This window comes from Patiria miniata, unplaced genomic scaffold (genome assembly GCF_015706575.1).
Source record: "Patiria miniata isolate m_02_andy unplaced genomic scaffold, ASM1570657v1 HiC_scaffold_1, whole genome shotgun sequence".
NCBI lineage: Eukaryota > Metazoa > Echinodermata > Asteroidea > Valvatida > Asterinidae > Patiria > Patiria miniata.
In genome coordinates this window covers 30,921,211-30,938,160 of record NW_024037047.1, presented here as the reverse complement: position 1 = coordinate 30,938,160, position 16,950 = coordinate 30,921,211, and the positions used below count along the sequence as shown (strand labels likewise).

The window sequence follows — 16,950 nt, the reverse complement described above, 5'->3', positions numbered from 1 at the left end:
ACTTGGTACGAAACCATCCAATGCATACTTCAAAATTGTATCATATAACACGCCATTTCAACAAGCCTTTCTAATATATTTTTGAGAACGAAAGAAAAGAACACTACGGACTCGACAAATACTCAGCAGAATGCAACCTGTTTGGGCGTTAATAACAGAATTCGAAGGAACACAATGATGTACATGTCACGAGCCAAACTGAAATGCAGCCATTTTGCCACAACCAAACGGTGTTAAAATATGGATGGTACTGCGCAGTGTTACAGCAATGGCGTAACTGGTAGCGTGAACCAGCCCACACGAAGAGCTTTCTAATGTGTGCGCAATCACTGAGCAAGTTGGGCATACACGTGCTTTAACCCTAACATCACGTTAAGCTGCAAAATACTACTACTAAACTGTAGTATGCACTACTGCAGGGCAACGGTGGGCACAACACTCACAGTATTTTGTAGTATGTGGTACTTTACCCCAAATGAACTCTTTGGGGTTAGGGTCAACACATGTTCGAAACTGGTATATGTGGCATGTACAATCACTAATGATTCAACTACTTCAGTTTAAACGTTTCAAGTAACACAAAATGAGTTCATTTTGGCATAATGGCAATTTGGTAACATACGCTGACGCAATGATCCTTATAACTGCCTGTCACGTGACCAAATCAATATGACGGACAGGAATGAGTTAAGTCATACATATCGAGGTGGCTATGCATTTCGACCTGCGTTCTGCTAAGAATTTGTTCACTGTATCGGTCACCACCAGAAAAACCTACAACATGTTTTTAAAAGTACATACTTTTTTTTTCTTCAAATATTAATACGCATTAAGAAAGATTATTTTACAACTCAATAACAGTTAACCTCAAACTGGACACACGCCTGATCAGAAACGCGACTTTTTAGGGGATTTCTATCTGGCACTATGATGTTACCCCAACAGCTTATTAACAATCCATATTAAAATATCACTCCGCCGCAAAAAAACCCCAACTCTTCCAAAGAAAAGTGAATGGAACGAAATGAACAACTATAAACTGTACAAGCCAAACGCGCCTCCCTGAAATTACTACGACCAAAAATAGAAACGTCTCCTAAACTACTAACTGACGTTTTTTTCTATAATTATCAATGGGGGGGGGGGGTATTCCTTCGCTTCAGTGTTCAATTCAACGACCAACGGAACACAAAGAAGGTTTGGCAATGAAAAATACGAACAGCGGATGTGTTTTGCACAATCCACCAGCACAAGATTAATAAGGTAACTACAAGCGCGCATGAATACGGAGTAGAGGGGTCTAGAAACAAGTGTTCTGCAATTGACCACAGGTGTTTAATAATAATAATATAGATTTATATAGAGCACTTATCCGGAAACCCGACCAAGGCGCCTATACACACACAAAATAGTCATGCTCCAGTCACAGTGAAATAACTAGTGACGTCAGATGAAATTTAGGTTTTAAACACGTCATGCAGTTTGACACACTGAAGATTTCTGAGAGAAAATGCAGTAGGGCCTTATTGAGAAAGCTGTTGTCATAAAGCGATGATGTTGATATCGAAATAAATTTGCATACATGGACGCGTGAGATACAAAATAGATTGCTTACAAATGGTAATGGGAATCAAAACAGAAGCTATCAACACCATGCCCAATGGGCATCCACTTTTGGTCTGTTTCACAGAAAATCAAGGCCGTGACATCGTTATGTACAAACTTACAACACATGAAACTACTACAAATCACAAGCCAATCAAATGCCAATAATACAGAAAAATGATATCAAACACTTTACACGAATTCATTGATTCCAATTAAGCATCAAAGCAATAAAATAATACAATCAAATAAATGTCCACGCGACAGTGCATTCGTATAATGTTGCGTACAATTAAATTAGTCATCAGTCGGAATAAACTTAGGTAAAACGATACTTAACTAAGATGATGAACAAAACGTTTAGAGCGTGCGACTAAGATAAAAAATATACATTTAAATAATAACATCGACATATGCCTATATAAATATTCCTCAACCTAGCAGTATCACTGTGTTTGATAAGAAAAAAAAATCTCCAAGAAGCTATCTTGAACTATACAGCGTGTATCAATAAAAGGCAACCCAGATGTAAAAGTGAATTACAACAAATCTAATAAATATTTTCAAATAAGTTAAAGATCATGTGAAAGACCAATGTGTCCTCTTCCACATGATACCTTGATTGTGTGTCTGTGGCCACGGATGACTGAGCATTCGTTGGTATCCTGACAAGGGTCAAAACATGCACTGGGTCAAGTTTGTGCAAAAAGGGTAACTGGTATTCTGGGCATATGGAACGGCTTAATTTATCGAGAAAAACACATTATGGTCTTTAAAGCAATTTTTTCACATTTGACACACTGATTTAACCACTCTCATTGTTGAATAAGCCATCATGGCCCAATGCCTTCAATGTGGCATCATGCCTTCAACGTGGCCCACCTCTTGGCACACAAAGCTCCGCACGACGTCGCATATCGTTTTCGATCTTCTCATAACAAACCAGCCACAAATCTAAGCCAGGTAAACTTGGCCCTGTGCAGGTTTTCACTCTTAACAGAACAATAATAAATGTTCAGTCATCCGTGACCACAGACACACAATCAAGTAATATCATTGAAAAGAGGACACATTGGTGTGTCACATGATCTTGAACTTATTTGAACAAATTTATTAGATTTTTTTTTATAATTTACATTTACATCTGGGTTTCCATTTTTTTGACACACCCTGTATATATATTGTCTCTGCCATCAAAGGAGGCGGCATTCTTGGACTGTAAAATAAAAAAAAACGTTTGGCGTTTTGTGCTTTGACGTTGCTTCTCTTTATTCTGGAGCCATTCAAACCAAAACTTCAAGTTAGGAAAACCATTCACCGACATACACCATAAAAAAAACCTGCGGTGTACAATGATTATATCTACTTCATCTGACAAGGAGTTCCATATAGATACAAAATTGTGTTCATTAAACAACGCAGTTCTTGCAGTGTACCCAATTACTTCAGTGAGAATTCCCAAATGCTTTTGGTCGTGTTATTTACTTTTAGATACGAACAGACACGATAAAAAAAACAAATAACAAAAAATCCCAAATTAAAACAAACAATGAAATACCCCTACAATAAATAGAGAAGATTATTTTCTTCTACATTGCAATATCCACCTACAGGATTAAAAAATATTCAATTGTCAAAACTACGTTACGGTTCCTGAAAATCAGGCAGGAATTTATCATTTTTCTTAAATATGCATTACGTTTATGTACATTATATACATAAACATTAAGGTAGGCCGTTAATTGCTAAAATATCGCAGGGCCAAAAAACACACTAATGGTGGTATTCAGTGGTTCTCTTATAATTGTTACTGTTATAAAATGTGGATTTGTTATTTTTAAACAGCTACACCGTATCTCTAAAGATTGAACGAGGCAAAATAATCATCGACAATAATGCATTAAAAAATGAATCAGTAATTTACCTTCGTTACGACAGAATTTAAAACAAACTTGTCCCCAAAATGTGATGCAAATTGTAAACATTTCACAAAATCAATTAATACAAACTTATACAAACTGACTTATCCATCGAGTGACTATAAAGTAAACGAATAGTGTAGTGTATATAAATTTACTTGGTATAATAAAAAAGAATACAACAATTTCGGAAAGATTTTCATAGCTGGACATCACTTGACACCCTGGGCACAAACCCTAAGGAGACTGGTCTGAAAAATTCCAAGTGTTTTCTCAGTAAATGCTTCAATATTTTCCCTGCTAAATTTGACTTTTTAGGACTTGTTATCGCTTTCTGACGGCTGATAGGTCATTGCAAGACAAAAAATAGTGATGGCCATGTATGAAATTCTTTCCACAATTTCACTGGTTTGATGAGAAGTGTGCTACCGGTATGAAACAAATGCCTTTTATTGTTGTTGAATAGCATATTTTGATTTCAAATGAACATGTCATCATCTCTTTGTTAAAAAAAATTGAGAATTTTTGGATACCCTGTGGTGTTGTTCTTTGGGGAGCCAACAATGAGAACAGTTGCTTTTCGTTTTAAGCTTTATGTTTATTATTTCTAAACGGCTGTAAAAAAAAAAAAAAAAAAAAAAAGTAATGATTACCGTACGGTATTAACCATGCTTTTACTAGGAGCTAGAATACAGTCGACTCTCATACCTTTTTGAGTAATGTAAAAATCACGAAAACAAACAGCAGTAAACACAACAATCATGACAATCGCACGTCAACTCACATGCATGTTGCGTGCTCGAAACAGCTGATCGTCTGCTAGTTCGCTGCTCCCACCCATGTGTGAAAGCATGGTGAAAATAGCGTGGGTACCAACGAAACAAGCGTTTCACACCGTACGTACTGTGCGTACAAAGTCATAGCACACTACCTGCGCGATAACACGTCAAAGGGAGTGTGCCATGACTTTTGTGTTCATAAACTTAACACGTGATCGTTCCAGGCCAAAAAAATACAGTATTCAAGACAAGGTATATTACGAAATGCCTTGTTCTCGACTGCGCATTTACGTGCACAATGAAGCGCTCCTCTTAAATAAAATTATGATGTCACAAACATTTTTGCTAGGTTCGGCTGAATTTGTATGAATGAGAGTCGACTGTATTCTACGCAAATGTCCCGTTTTTATCTGCTCTCTAATTATCAATCGTGTTGAAGTCACACAGACTAAACTTAACTTGCCGCCACACAATGTGTGATTGCATGGCACACTCCCCACACAAAAATGCGAGTTTCAAAATGCGTTTAAGAAAAAGAATAAAGAAAATGGTTTTTGATACTGTTCCTTTTTGGGCACAAACTAGCCCTAGCAATATAAAAATTCACTGTGAACATTGTTAGTATTCTTTCAACTACGAGAATGAATTAGCACCCACCCACATGTGATCAATTTAATAAAAACTTTAAGTCTGTATTAATGAAGGGCAGTGTACAATGTTTCAAAAACACACTGTACATATCCCCAACCACACACTACGGTCTTATACGATACAAAAAAAGGTGAATGAAAAAAGAAAAACGAGGCTTTCTACTGTTACAATCAAACATACCATATATTGATATCCCACACGGCTGCGTATAGAAATTCACCTCTCCTAGATTAAAAAAGGCACCTTCTGTGATCGCTGGATGACCTCACAGTGACGTCACCCAAAGACGACCTCGTTATGGATAGCAAAATACCAGTGGATTTAGCTGGTTCGCCGAGGACAGATGTTACAGGTTGATGAGTCCACTTAATGTTCAGAGGTGATGACGTATTAGCTCCCTGTGGTGCATGGTGTCTTGAACGAGCTCCCTGAGCATGGTATCTTGTATCCAAGGTCTGGTTGGCGATAGTAGTCAGCAATCAGTCAGTCTTACTGTGCGGCGCCGAGGCTGTTTATATAAAGCCAGGAATAACATGCATTACCCTCACGCGGTAACATAATCGCCGGAATTCACCGGAACCCCAATTGACCCATAACTGGTCGCTTGGTGGCAGCAGACTAATCCGTCCATTTATCAAGCACGCAGGCTACAGGCGAATCCGAAACCGCACTTTTTGTCTACTGCTTCGAATACTCATAACACGCCAATGGCAAAAACCGAAGCATTACCACCAGTGAGGGATCCGAACACGGCGTATCTTCAGTTACGGATTTGGCTACGGATATGGCCTAGTCCGCCATTTAATTTCTGCAGCAATTTCATAGTCCATTTGTTTAAAATGAACTGCATTGCGCAATTTTGCTAAGATCGGCAAAGTTCGGCAAAGATCGGCAAAAGCAGATCACCAGCCAACGGGCTTTGTGGTAGTATTCGTGAAAAGGTTTCTGCTGTTTTTCGCTTAGCACGTAGTTTTGCTAAGAAACATTTTGATTTAGCTGCTCACCAGATCACAAATTCACGAGGCCTGCCCGCCGATGTGGTGAATATGGTGGCCGCAAAGTCTGCATGCAGCAAGCGTTCGCGTGTTGTAAGTGTAGTAAATGCCCAGTTCCAGTTGTGTTATGTTGGTTTAGATGACCCACTTATTCCTCACAAAAGTCCGTTTGGTTCTGCACTCACAAATCCAATTCGCCTTTACTGGATTTTTGTTAGCCATTTACACTGGGACGGTTCCGTAAACCCTTTGGTCTGAAATTCATGATCCAAGTGCGTTTCGTGTGAATACGTCGCTCAAGGAATTTGAAGCGTGCCAGTCATGGTTAAAAACCAACCCACTTAAAAGTTGAATGTGTATAGTCTGTACTAGAGCCCTTTTTTGCAGGAGCTTATGTTGGAAGGCACCTACTGTTCAAAAGTATTACATTGTACACTCGGGCCTTCATCAGGGATAGGAAATGAGTTCGTTTGATTGCATTTTGGGCATCGCCATCAATTTGCAGCATGACCAAAAACTGTTACTTCGCTTCAGCATGAAGGCCCGCATTATGATAAACCCGAGAATTTTTCAAAGTAAGAAGGTTCGAAACAAGACCGCCAAATTCAATGCAGCACTCGCCACCGTTTGGGGGAAACAAGCGGAAAACAAAGTTCCGATTGGGATTCCATGCTTTTTTGGACGGCATTCCGGAATGCTTTCAAGGGAGGGGTTGTTACAGGTGTGGCAACGGTGATGGCGGGAAAAGAGTACGTGGTGCGAAGGTTTCAAGTTTAACGAAAAAGGTGGGTATACGTGCTGGAGTATGAGTGTAACGTCAATAAGGGGACCAATTATTGGGTGAAAGATTACCAATTTTTGTAGCGGTGTTGCATTAGGTTTTGCAGGGAAAAATAATAATTGGACATAAAATAAGCATTGTCACAATTCGTCCTAGCGCTACCTTCGGGCTGTTTAAAAGTATGGCTGGTGTGTCACACCAATGCCACAAATATCAAAGATGAAAATTCAATCTCTGTTGTGCAAATACATCAAGCGAAACAGAATATTCCAGTGGAACAATGCACAAAATCAACAAAATCAATATATAAATTGGAATGCTCATTTAAAGCCAATAGTCATCAACTGAAAAGCGAAACGTCGAGGCGAAGAATGGACTTCAGGAAAATATATGCTACAAGGAAATGCTTCAAGACCAATTGCAAACACTATAATCGTTAGCTTCGGATGAAAAAATTCTGCGAATAGGTTTCAGAAGAGTAGCAATTAGAAACAGGTTTGTAGCAAAATAAATGCTCGGCTCGAAAGTAATGTATTGTGGATATAAACATGCGGCTGCGATTTGTCCTCCTTTTGTACGTGTACATTTGGTTGGAATATTTTTCCTTGCTGAAATTTGAATTGAAACTAAACAAAAGAATCGACGACAGTCACACTGGATATTGAGATTGCAGATTAGGAAATTTTAGGCTTTAGTTAAAAAATAATACCACATGCAATGCAAAGCGTGCAGTGAAAATTAAAAAAAAAGCCCAGTTAATCGAAGCATGCATTTGACGTGTATATTAATTCAGCATGCAAAACTAAAAAGCTTGTTTATCATATGCAAAAAAACAAATGGTAACAGCCTGTTTCTCTAGTAGATGGATATCATGCATGGACGTCTGTCTACAATGTTGATTCTGTAACAGTACTGGTGCGTGGGCTGGTATCGGAAGGAAAGGAAAAGTTGTAATGAAATGTGGAAATGTACGTGGTTGTGTGGGTACGGCCGATCACTGCAACTGCTGCTTTTTGGGGTTACGTTTATACCGACATCCCTGGTATAAAAGTGGTTATCAACAATTGAGTGTTTAATTGTATACGGCTTTGTCGCTGTTATCATGTACATCACTCAATTTCTCAACGATTTGTGCCTGTCCGCAAGCTCATTTCACTGCAAGGACTCAAAAGGGTACATTCATTTATTTTCGCAACTTCAGTGAATTAGGAACACAATGACGCATGGGCACGGGTACCCAGACCTGTCTCTAAACTCTGTGGAGACGACTGACAGCTCTATAGCTGTGTCGAAATCAACCACAAGGCAGCCAAGCACTGTCAGATTTTAAGGTTCTTTTGCGAGGAGCTCGTTCAAAGGACGCACGATGTGTTTGTAACTAAACGCTAGCATTACCCAAAGGTTTGCTGAGGTTAAATATATGTGTTACTGACTCTAAAATGTTACGTCGTGTATTAATGTTTCTAAAAGTGAATGTGTTGTGGATGATTACATGTTGAACAATGAAGTTGTTACTTCGTGGTTGTACTATAAGCAAAAATGTCACTTTGGAAGAGGCTGCTCGTAACGCAAACGGTTTCGCAAAATAAAGCTGGTTGTGTAAATGTTTGGACCTTTGTCAAACACTGATGGTCGCAACCAATGAAAATGCAGAATCGGGGGCGTGGGGAACATCAGTAGGACAGTTTGCAAGAGAACCAGAAGAGTTTGTTCTGTGAGAGTTTCTTGGTCGTACAGGGCGAGTCAAAAAAAGGGGAACCCTAACCTCAGAAAATATATTTCATATTTAAAACAAATGCGAAGCACCAACAATAATGACTTGAAAGCAAATTTCTTAAACTACTTTTAGATGAACAAAATTACTTAAATTGCCCAATGCTGTTTGAAGTTTATCACCATTTAAACACAATGATCCTAAAACCTCTTTCATCCAAAAATGCGATTTCAAGAATTGTCGTCAAAATTGTCTTCAAACATCACCATCGATAAAACCTCAGTTTAAAAGTTAAAAATATTCAACAAAAGCCTTTTGAAGGCCCGTCTTTGGGAAAAAAGGGAGTTTATAACTCATACGTTTGCCTAAGCAGGGTTGTTAATAAAGATATTGTGTACTACAGTTGGTGACAGTTGTTGAAACAAATATTCGGAGTCATTTTCTGTGTTGTTCCAAACAGTCAGAACATACAATAAATTGCTTTTTTTTTCTCTCGACGAAACAGGTTTTAGGGTCATTGCGTTTAAATGGTGATATTCTTTGAACGGATTGAGCAATTTCAGTATTTTTTTTATCTAAAAGTAGTTTCTGAAATTGGCTTTCCAGTTATTCTTGTTTTTGGTGCTGCATATTGGGGTTTGGGTTCCGCTTTTTTGGATTCACCATGTAGTTCACTCTGAGAAATGTCACAACAAAGTATCTCTTCAGACACGAAATTGAGTCCACTTGATCAGCGTGAAATCAGAGGACAACACATTTTGGGGCAAGAATACTCTCTATGGGGATGTGTTCATCAGGTACAATGTTAAACACACTCTCTCCATGTAGCTTGATATTTCTACCAAGTCTCGTTGGCGTTGTGAGTGTCAACGTACATTACAAATACTCAAATAGCTGCGACATGTTACTATTAAAGTTCTATTGTGGATTAATGGTGATTATCTGGTGTGAAGTCTACGCTACTGTTTGGCCTGTCTGCTAATCATGTTAAAGCTCCCTTGGATGGATTAATTTGTCTTGTTAAAGTTAATCTCCACAGTAAATGCGACCTTCGTGGGAGGGTGGTGATCTCTACGCGCCATATTTGAAACGCGAAACTGCAAAAGACCTGACTGACTGCGCGTTAGTTTTCCTTCATCTTGCAAATGCTAAGATGAAGTTTTTTTGTTTTTTTTCAAACAACGATGTGTTATCAGCTGGACATGGCACTGACAATTGTACAACATGGTTAGAACGAGAAGGTTTTGTTTCAGGTACATAAAAACATTCAATCTGTTTATTCTCAATAAAAATCAATTGCAATCACGACATCACAAACAAAACTTTTTTTCGCGGTTAATACCGTACGACTCAACAAAATTCACAACTATGTAGGGTCCTGGACTGGGACAAAAAATTCATTTCAATTTTCATTCAAGTTAAAAATTACAAACCCTTTTCTAAACTTTGCCTCTCATCTTCCAGAGGGGAATTTAGAATGAATCGATAGATTTTGTTTCGCAATCCGGCAAAGATACTATCCTGTTGTATTTGACAAAGTGGACATGGACATTTACATATTTTTACATCGTGTTAATAAAACCGCATGGAAAGAACTGAACAAATAAATGATACAATATTAGTAATAAATAACAAATACCTGTTTATCTGTAGACCTTTGAAAATATAGTTTCAAGTTTAATTAGCCTGGGTATTTTTAATGTATTTCTTTAATGTATTAATGTTTTTCACTCCTTTAAATCCAAGTCTGCAAATTTTCCCAAATCCCTTTGAAAAAGTTTCTAAAATTATGCTTCAAACTGTAAAAAAAAAACTTGAAAAATGGAAACAGGCGGGTAACAGTAATTCGGAGAAATAAAAAAATTATTAAATAGTTCAGGGATGGGCTGCAAAATTGCTTCACGCAACACTTTAAAAAAAGAGGACAAAAAAAAAACAATTTGAAAAAGCATGACTTATAAATGCTTTCTTGTTTGAAAGTAATTTTTAAAGTGCTCAGGGCACCTCGTGTACAAAGTCAATTCAAACTTAGAGCATCCAAACCCCCACAGAAAGTTTCGATTTGAACAAAATCTAGCATCAAGAAACCATTCCGACAAAAAGAGTCACACAGCGTGCATTTCTAAATAATCTAAGATTTGTGTGAACTCATGTACAAACATAAACCTACCGTTATTCGGTCGTACCTAGTTCTAGTGCCTTCGTTAATTCCCCGTATGATGCATAAATACTAAAATTACTGTTTTCATATAAAATGTTACATATGTATATATCCAACATTAACATAAACATGTACAACCCAAACATCCTACAAATACAATTATGATGCAGCGAGTAGCAATGACATTTTTGAGATAACAAAATTTCCCCGTGTATTTTATCTAATAACAAGAATATCTTTCGAACTGTGACTTTTTAGGTGTTTTTATTTTTTAGCTGTAGCTCGTGAAAGTTCGTCTACAACAGAGGTGGACAGAAACTACTGAAACACGGACCGAAACTCGGTGAACTCGAATGAACTTCAACATCAATAGTTATTGGAGCTTTACTCAACGTTCCGTGCCTACAACTAAAAGAACGCACAGTGCAACAAAAGGAATGCAGTGTAAGTACAAGAATGGCTACCGTGCTGTGTTGAGTGCCAGTGAGGTGAATAGACTGTGTAAGGCGGGGTACTAGACCAAATAATCAAATTCATAACATATCCTTTTGAAAGAAACTGATATGGTGTTGCTGCAAGCAGAACTGTGCTCGATAAACTATGGCAGTGACAAAATCAGCACAAGCTTCAAACAGCGTCTGAGAATTTCAATAGAATTACGCTTTTGTTTTACACATTTCAACAGCTAAAATGAGAGCAGACGTTTGTTCCAAGAGTCAAAACTGGCTCATCAATTATTCTTCATATTGCATAATAAGTTTCGTGTTCATTAGCACAAAGTTCTAATTCACCAAATCTATCACCCTGTCTTACACAGTCAAAGCCACATGATAACATGATTAGGTGCTCTGTCTACTGGGTGAGAAAAACAAAATGGCTGCCATGTAAGTTTACCAACTCAGATTGAATACACAAATTACCACCCTCATGCAAATGATTCCAGCGAATTAAAAGTGCACAACAAAGGTTTGTCTTGGTAAGAGGCAGTAGGTCTTGGGGTTTTTTTATGGGTTTTTTTTAGGGGGAGGGTGGTTTATACAGAAAAGCGCTTCCATTTCAACCCATTTAAGTCTTGTGCAAACTTATCACAGGAATTTATTTTATATTTTTTTTTTATTTTTTTAAAGCACTTTTGAGTTGCTTCCCCTCACTAATTTTGCATCAACTCAAAATATTTCATGTAACCTTAATAAAATTAATGCCAAATCATCAGGTTTTTGTCAAATCCAGTTTTCCTGCTAAACAGGACTGCCCTCTTACCACAACTCGTCTCAGGCACAAAAACAAACCAGGCACATCCTCACGTGTTAACCACCCTCACACAACCCCAACTCAAAAAACAAAATAAATTGAAAACAAAAAAAGTAAAAGTGTGAGTAATAATTTGTGTGATTGTTGCGCAGCAGCAAGAGAGCACATACAAGAAGGAAAAACAGACAATGTAAAATTTAAAACAAAAACTGAATAAATTAGATCCAAAAAAGTTGTATGAGAGGAGTAAAAGAGACCCCTTTTTATTCACATGGGGAGGAGGTAGAGGACAGCAAGGGCAATGGCCACACCGGCCACCAGCCCGTGCAGGCCAACGGAATAGCTTTTACCGTCATTGGTGCGGCGGGCCACAAACTTGAGCATCTCATCTAAGAGGATGACTGGGAAGGAGATCTTCAGGACGGCCATCCACTCGGTGAAGTCCAGGGGCGTGATCTGGAACACGGTCTGAGAAGGGAAAGAGGAAATAACCAGGGTCATTTATATCACTGGCTTACAATACAACTCAGGGGTGAGTTACAAGAACTGATTCTTTTGTGGCTATTACAGCAGGAGCCAAGTATTTAGGTTAACCTTAATAATGTTTATCCCTTAGATACATGTTTTACATTATAGCCCTAACTCCCTACTGAGTTTTACTTAGAACAGTACCAAGTCCACCAAAATCCATCACTAAAATTGCTTCACACAATGCTCCAGAACCAAATCCGCCAAAATCCACCAAAAATCCACCAGTACTTCAGGTGGATTTTGATGGACTTGGTACATGAAAGCAATTCACATGCATCCTTGCTGAAAGAACACTTACTTTTTTGTGATCCATGGACAGAACTGTAAAATGGTGTTTGTGCTCAAAATTCCACAATTTGGAAAGTACATAGTGATTTGAATGATTCTTGTACTAAAAGAAAGCTCATTGATAGGGCTTTCATATCCTAGATTTTGAAAGTGCTACAGGCACAACTTCATTCAAAAAATGGCCTTGCCATTTGGGTTTCGTTTTTTGGGTTTTTTTTTTACTCATCCTGTACAGTACTAAAAGGTCTAAACAGAAGGCATCTGAGATTTGGGGTTTCTTAAATGGATGTGTTCTCATAATCGGAAGACTGCTCCCTTAGCAAGGGAGTACAGCTGAGCTTTTGAACAAAATTCTGCAAAAAATAAGATTATCATCTGTGAAACAGCTGAAGGGTATTCTGGATTGACTACTTACAGACATGATGTCGACGTAGAGGATAACAAAGTGAAGAGCCATGGACAGGATGATGGCACCAATCAGCCAAATGTTGGACCATGGCGGCATGACTAGGAGAGATTGGTTCTCACTCAAACTGCAACCAGAGAAGGAAAAGCAAATTCGTCTAAATATTTGCTCAGAATATCAGGACTTGTGTGTAATATTCAGCAATCATTAGATATCAATTTGTATCAACGGGGAGATCTGTAAGTGCAGGACCAAAATGTCACTGCGTTTCCAATGAAAATCTTGTTTTAATAGATTTACAAACTGTATGATGATTTACAACTTTCCCAATTGGGACTTTTCAAATTTCAACTTAACTGCTACTCTTTGCCTAAACAGAAAACTGTGCTTTGAAAGACTAAACAAAAGACACAATTTACATTGTTATATCGTGTGTTTTGCTACTGTCATTTCATTGGTCTAGAACAGCCACGTGTCTGGTCTATGAAAACGCATGTCACACACTGAGGGTGATATTGCAATGCATTCACTGCGCGCGTTGCCCGCGTGTGTGGAACCTGCTGGCGCACTAGTTTTGCACATTGAGAACTTCTACATCAAACGCTCAGTCTCAGATCTCATGTCCAGCAGGAAAACCTTCAGTTATCAAAGGTAACATCGCAGTGTTTAATTTATTTCTCACACAGTAAGTTACACCCATTTATCTTTCTGAGTTATTAGCAAGATGTAACTTCGCCTCGGGTACTATGCACCCCTTGGTATAACAATTGTTCATTGTTATACCACTGTCTTGAATACTGTATTTTCATTGGCCTAAAACGATCACATGTTAAGTTTATAAAAAGTCATGGCACATTCCCTTTGGGATATCACTTCCTTCAGACCACAAGGGACTAAAAGTAAAATAAAAGCTGAGGACAGAGCAAAGCGAGGTGAACATACCTATTCATTGCATTCAGCATCTCAATGGTGACTAGTACAGACAGGGCCATGGTCATGTGATGCGGATCATCAAAGATCTCGCAGTCCAACCCCTTGAAGTTCTCTGGCTCCAGAGGGCACTGCAAATGATGGGTCTAACGAAAAGGGGGGAATAAAACAAAAGTGAAAGGTCACAAAAAATGTAAGGCAGAAGGGATGTGGATGCTGGCTGGCTGCCTGGGGAGAATTCCTTCTTCCACCTGGAGATTTTGTTAAGACTTTGCAGGATTGAGGAAGGTCATGGAGTGTTATGGCCTAGCGGTTAAGAGCACCGCACCGGACTCATCCTCTGGTGTTTCAGAGGCAGCAGAATGTGGGTTCAAGCCCGGGTCTGGACAGTTGTGCCCTTAAGCAAGGCACTTAACCATTATTGCTTCGTCCTTCGGATGGGACGTAAAGCCGTAGGTCCCGTGTGTCGTCTAATGCACGTAAAAGAACCAAGTAACACTTATCGCTAAAGACAAGGGGTTTGCCCCGGTGTTTCTGGCCTCCTGTTAAAACTCCCTTGCTGAGTATTAAGGAGAAGAACCAACCAAGTACAAGTAAGGTAGAGCTCAGCTACTACAACTTCACATGGGGCATGGCTCTTCCCTTGAAATTACAGTTCAAAGAATATGCCATTTGGGTCCTTCACAGTGAAGGATTTTTAAAGGATTCCAGAAGAATCCTGGCCAAAATGTCGAGAAAGTACATGTAAAAAGAGTTAACAATTGGCAAGACATTCCACTACATTGGAAAAACTGTGCAGTTTTATATGTACAATGGAACGTCGCTATACCGAACACCGCTACACCGAACATTCAGCTATACCCAACATCGTCCTTGGCTCCATTTTTGTGTGTACGAAACGTACCGAACATTGTTGTTCCAAAACTATCAACAGATGATTGTGAAGTGGCTATTATTTCCCCAAGGAATAGAAGGGGAAATATAGCCACCCATTGCTGTAGGTGTATGTAGTAAGCTCAAAGGTGTAGGTAGTTAGCTCCAAAACATAATTCAATAGTCGGCATGTGTTCAAAGTCGTCTTTCAGTAGCTACCAGGGCATGCAGGGTGAAGTTCTGAAGGGCACTATTTATTGAAAAGAGAGTACCAGAGCACCAGCAGCTTAAAATCGCAATACCGAACAATCGCTATTTATACGAACAATTTCTACAGATCCCGCGATGTTCATTATAGCGGCGTTCCACTGTATTGGGAACCTTTTGATTCCAAGGACTAATTTGACAGAAGGAACTCCGGCAACTTACCAACTGCCAGAATGACAAGCGAGGACCATTGACATGATACATGAACCACCAGGCAGACGCACCTACAGTAGCAGCACCGACGTATACTGGAAAAAGAAAAAAAACAGATAAATTATTATTTTGAAATCCTTCAGAAGTCTTGTACAATGGAATATCAGAAGAATTGAACATTGGATTGAATCATAATCAATCCTACATTTTAGTTCAAATGAAACGATGTTAACATTTTTGGCATTATATTGTGAGGGCACACTAGGGATGTGTATGGCAGTCTTAAGATATGAATATGTACCTGGACATATCAATAAGCCATTTGCGAGTAAATTTGAATAAAATCTGGAACGCTGACTTAATACAATGCTTTGCACGTTTTAACCTAGCATTCTCCCGACCAAAGAGACTGTTACTATATCACGTGATTCGGGGCAAGCCTTATGCTAGCAACCCCCAGCTCCGGCATGGTCTGGTGTCTTTGTGCCATTCTCACCAATTGTGAACGATGTATTGGTGCTGAGCGTCTCTTACGTAACTATGCAAGAGCTTGCCCCGAATCTTGTGATTAGCAACAGTGTCTTTGGTCTGGAGAATTCAAAGTTAAAATGTGCCAAGCATTCTGAGCAAGTCATTGTACCAGACGTTTTTCAAATGTAAATCCCAAAGGGTATAGGTTACTCGCAAATGGCTTATTGCAGGAAGAAGGGTAAAAAAAAAATTCTGACTTTGAATTTGACTTCAATTTGTAGACAAATTGGTCACCAATTCCAGCAATTTGACCTTTTTTGGAATTGATACACTAGACAATTTTCTGCCAGGTCCTTTTTCAGAAGATCATCAAATAAACTACAATGGGAAAGTGACTAGGATTGATCCTCCTGCTATTTAAACAGTCACAGACAGTCAAAATTGGCTTCCACTTCCCGTGCTTTACTTTTAATCAAGGCTAGTCACCAGCAGTCAGATCATATAGTATTATAAGATGGAATTTTGCGTCGGGGTGATATAAATCAAATTAGGTTTTGCCCTTCACCGACGTTTTTTTCTCTCTTTTTTCCAACTTTCACTCGGGAGATAACACACTGAGTATACAGTGTTTAAAAAAAAACGTCGGTGAAGGGCAAAACCTAATTTGATTCAGATCATATAGCAAGCACTGTGACTATTCAAACTGGGTCAACAGACAAAGCCGGCAAGTTGTGGTCCCAGCTGTTTTATCACTCACCCAGAGTCAACGCATAGCTGTATCAAGTTATTTAAACAGTCCCGGGAATGCTTTACTGTTGAAAACAGTCACTTGATTGATTTTGACTGAAAGGACTACTTAAAGGGAATGTACATCATTGGCTTTTGCTGTAATTTTCAGAAATGAACTATTTGGGGGGTTAGTATAATAGATCAAATATTGTTACACTGACATGTTTGAAGTTTTGTGTTCGAAAATGCTGGAAAAACCAAGAAAAACAAAAAGATTCAAGTAGTCTGGTTCCCTGACTCCACTAAAGATGAAATGGATAAAAAATACCGGGAAATTGTACGGTAAGGGAACCAGTCTAGCTGGCCTGCATCCGTTCATGAACATGGAACCAATAGCTAGCAAAACAAAATTTAGACTAAAAAAAGAAATGGTAAATTTGGAGCAG

General features: G+C 38.7%; 1 protein-coding gene across 3 annotated transcripts in view; it reads right to left on the bottom strand.

The window, feature by feature from the left end:
- Positions 1 to 5,016: 5,016 nt before the first annotated feature.
- The window catches only part of LOC119728738 (calcium-transporting ATPase sarcoplasmic/endoplasmic reticulum type-like), a 99,891-nt gene continuing 87,957 nt past the window's right edge, over positions 5,017 to 16,950 (bottom strand). For 2 of the 3 annotated variants that reach the window (XM_038201106.1, XM_038201098.1), the window contains 4 exons: positions 15,314 to 15,399; positions 14,024 to 14,157; positions 13,091 to 13,208; positions 9,687 to 12,324 (listed from right to left, as the gene is read on the bottom strand). In XM_038201106.1, the coding sequence (XP_038057034.1) occupies positions 12,124 to 12,324; positions 13,091 to 13,208; positions 14,024 to 14,157; positions 15,314 to 15,399 (539 nt within the window). In that variant the 3' untranslated portion in view covers positions 9,687 to 12,123. Of the gene's footprint in view, positions 5,463 to 9,686; positions 12,325 to 13,090; positions 13,209 to 14,023; positions 14,158 to 15,313; positions 15,400 to 16,950 lie in introns of those variants that run through there. The other variant, XM_038201116.1, reaches the window with a different exon arrangement.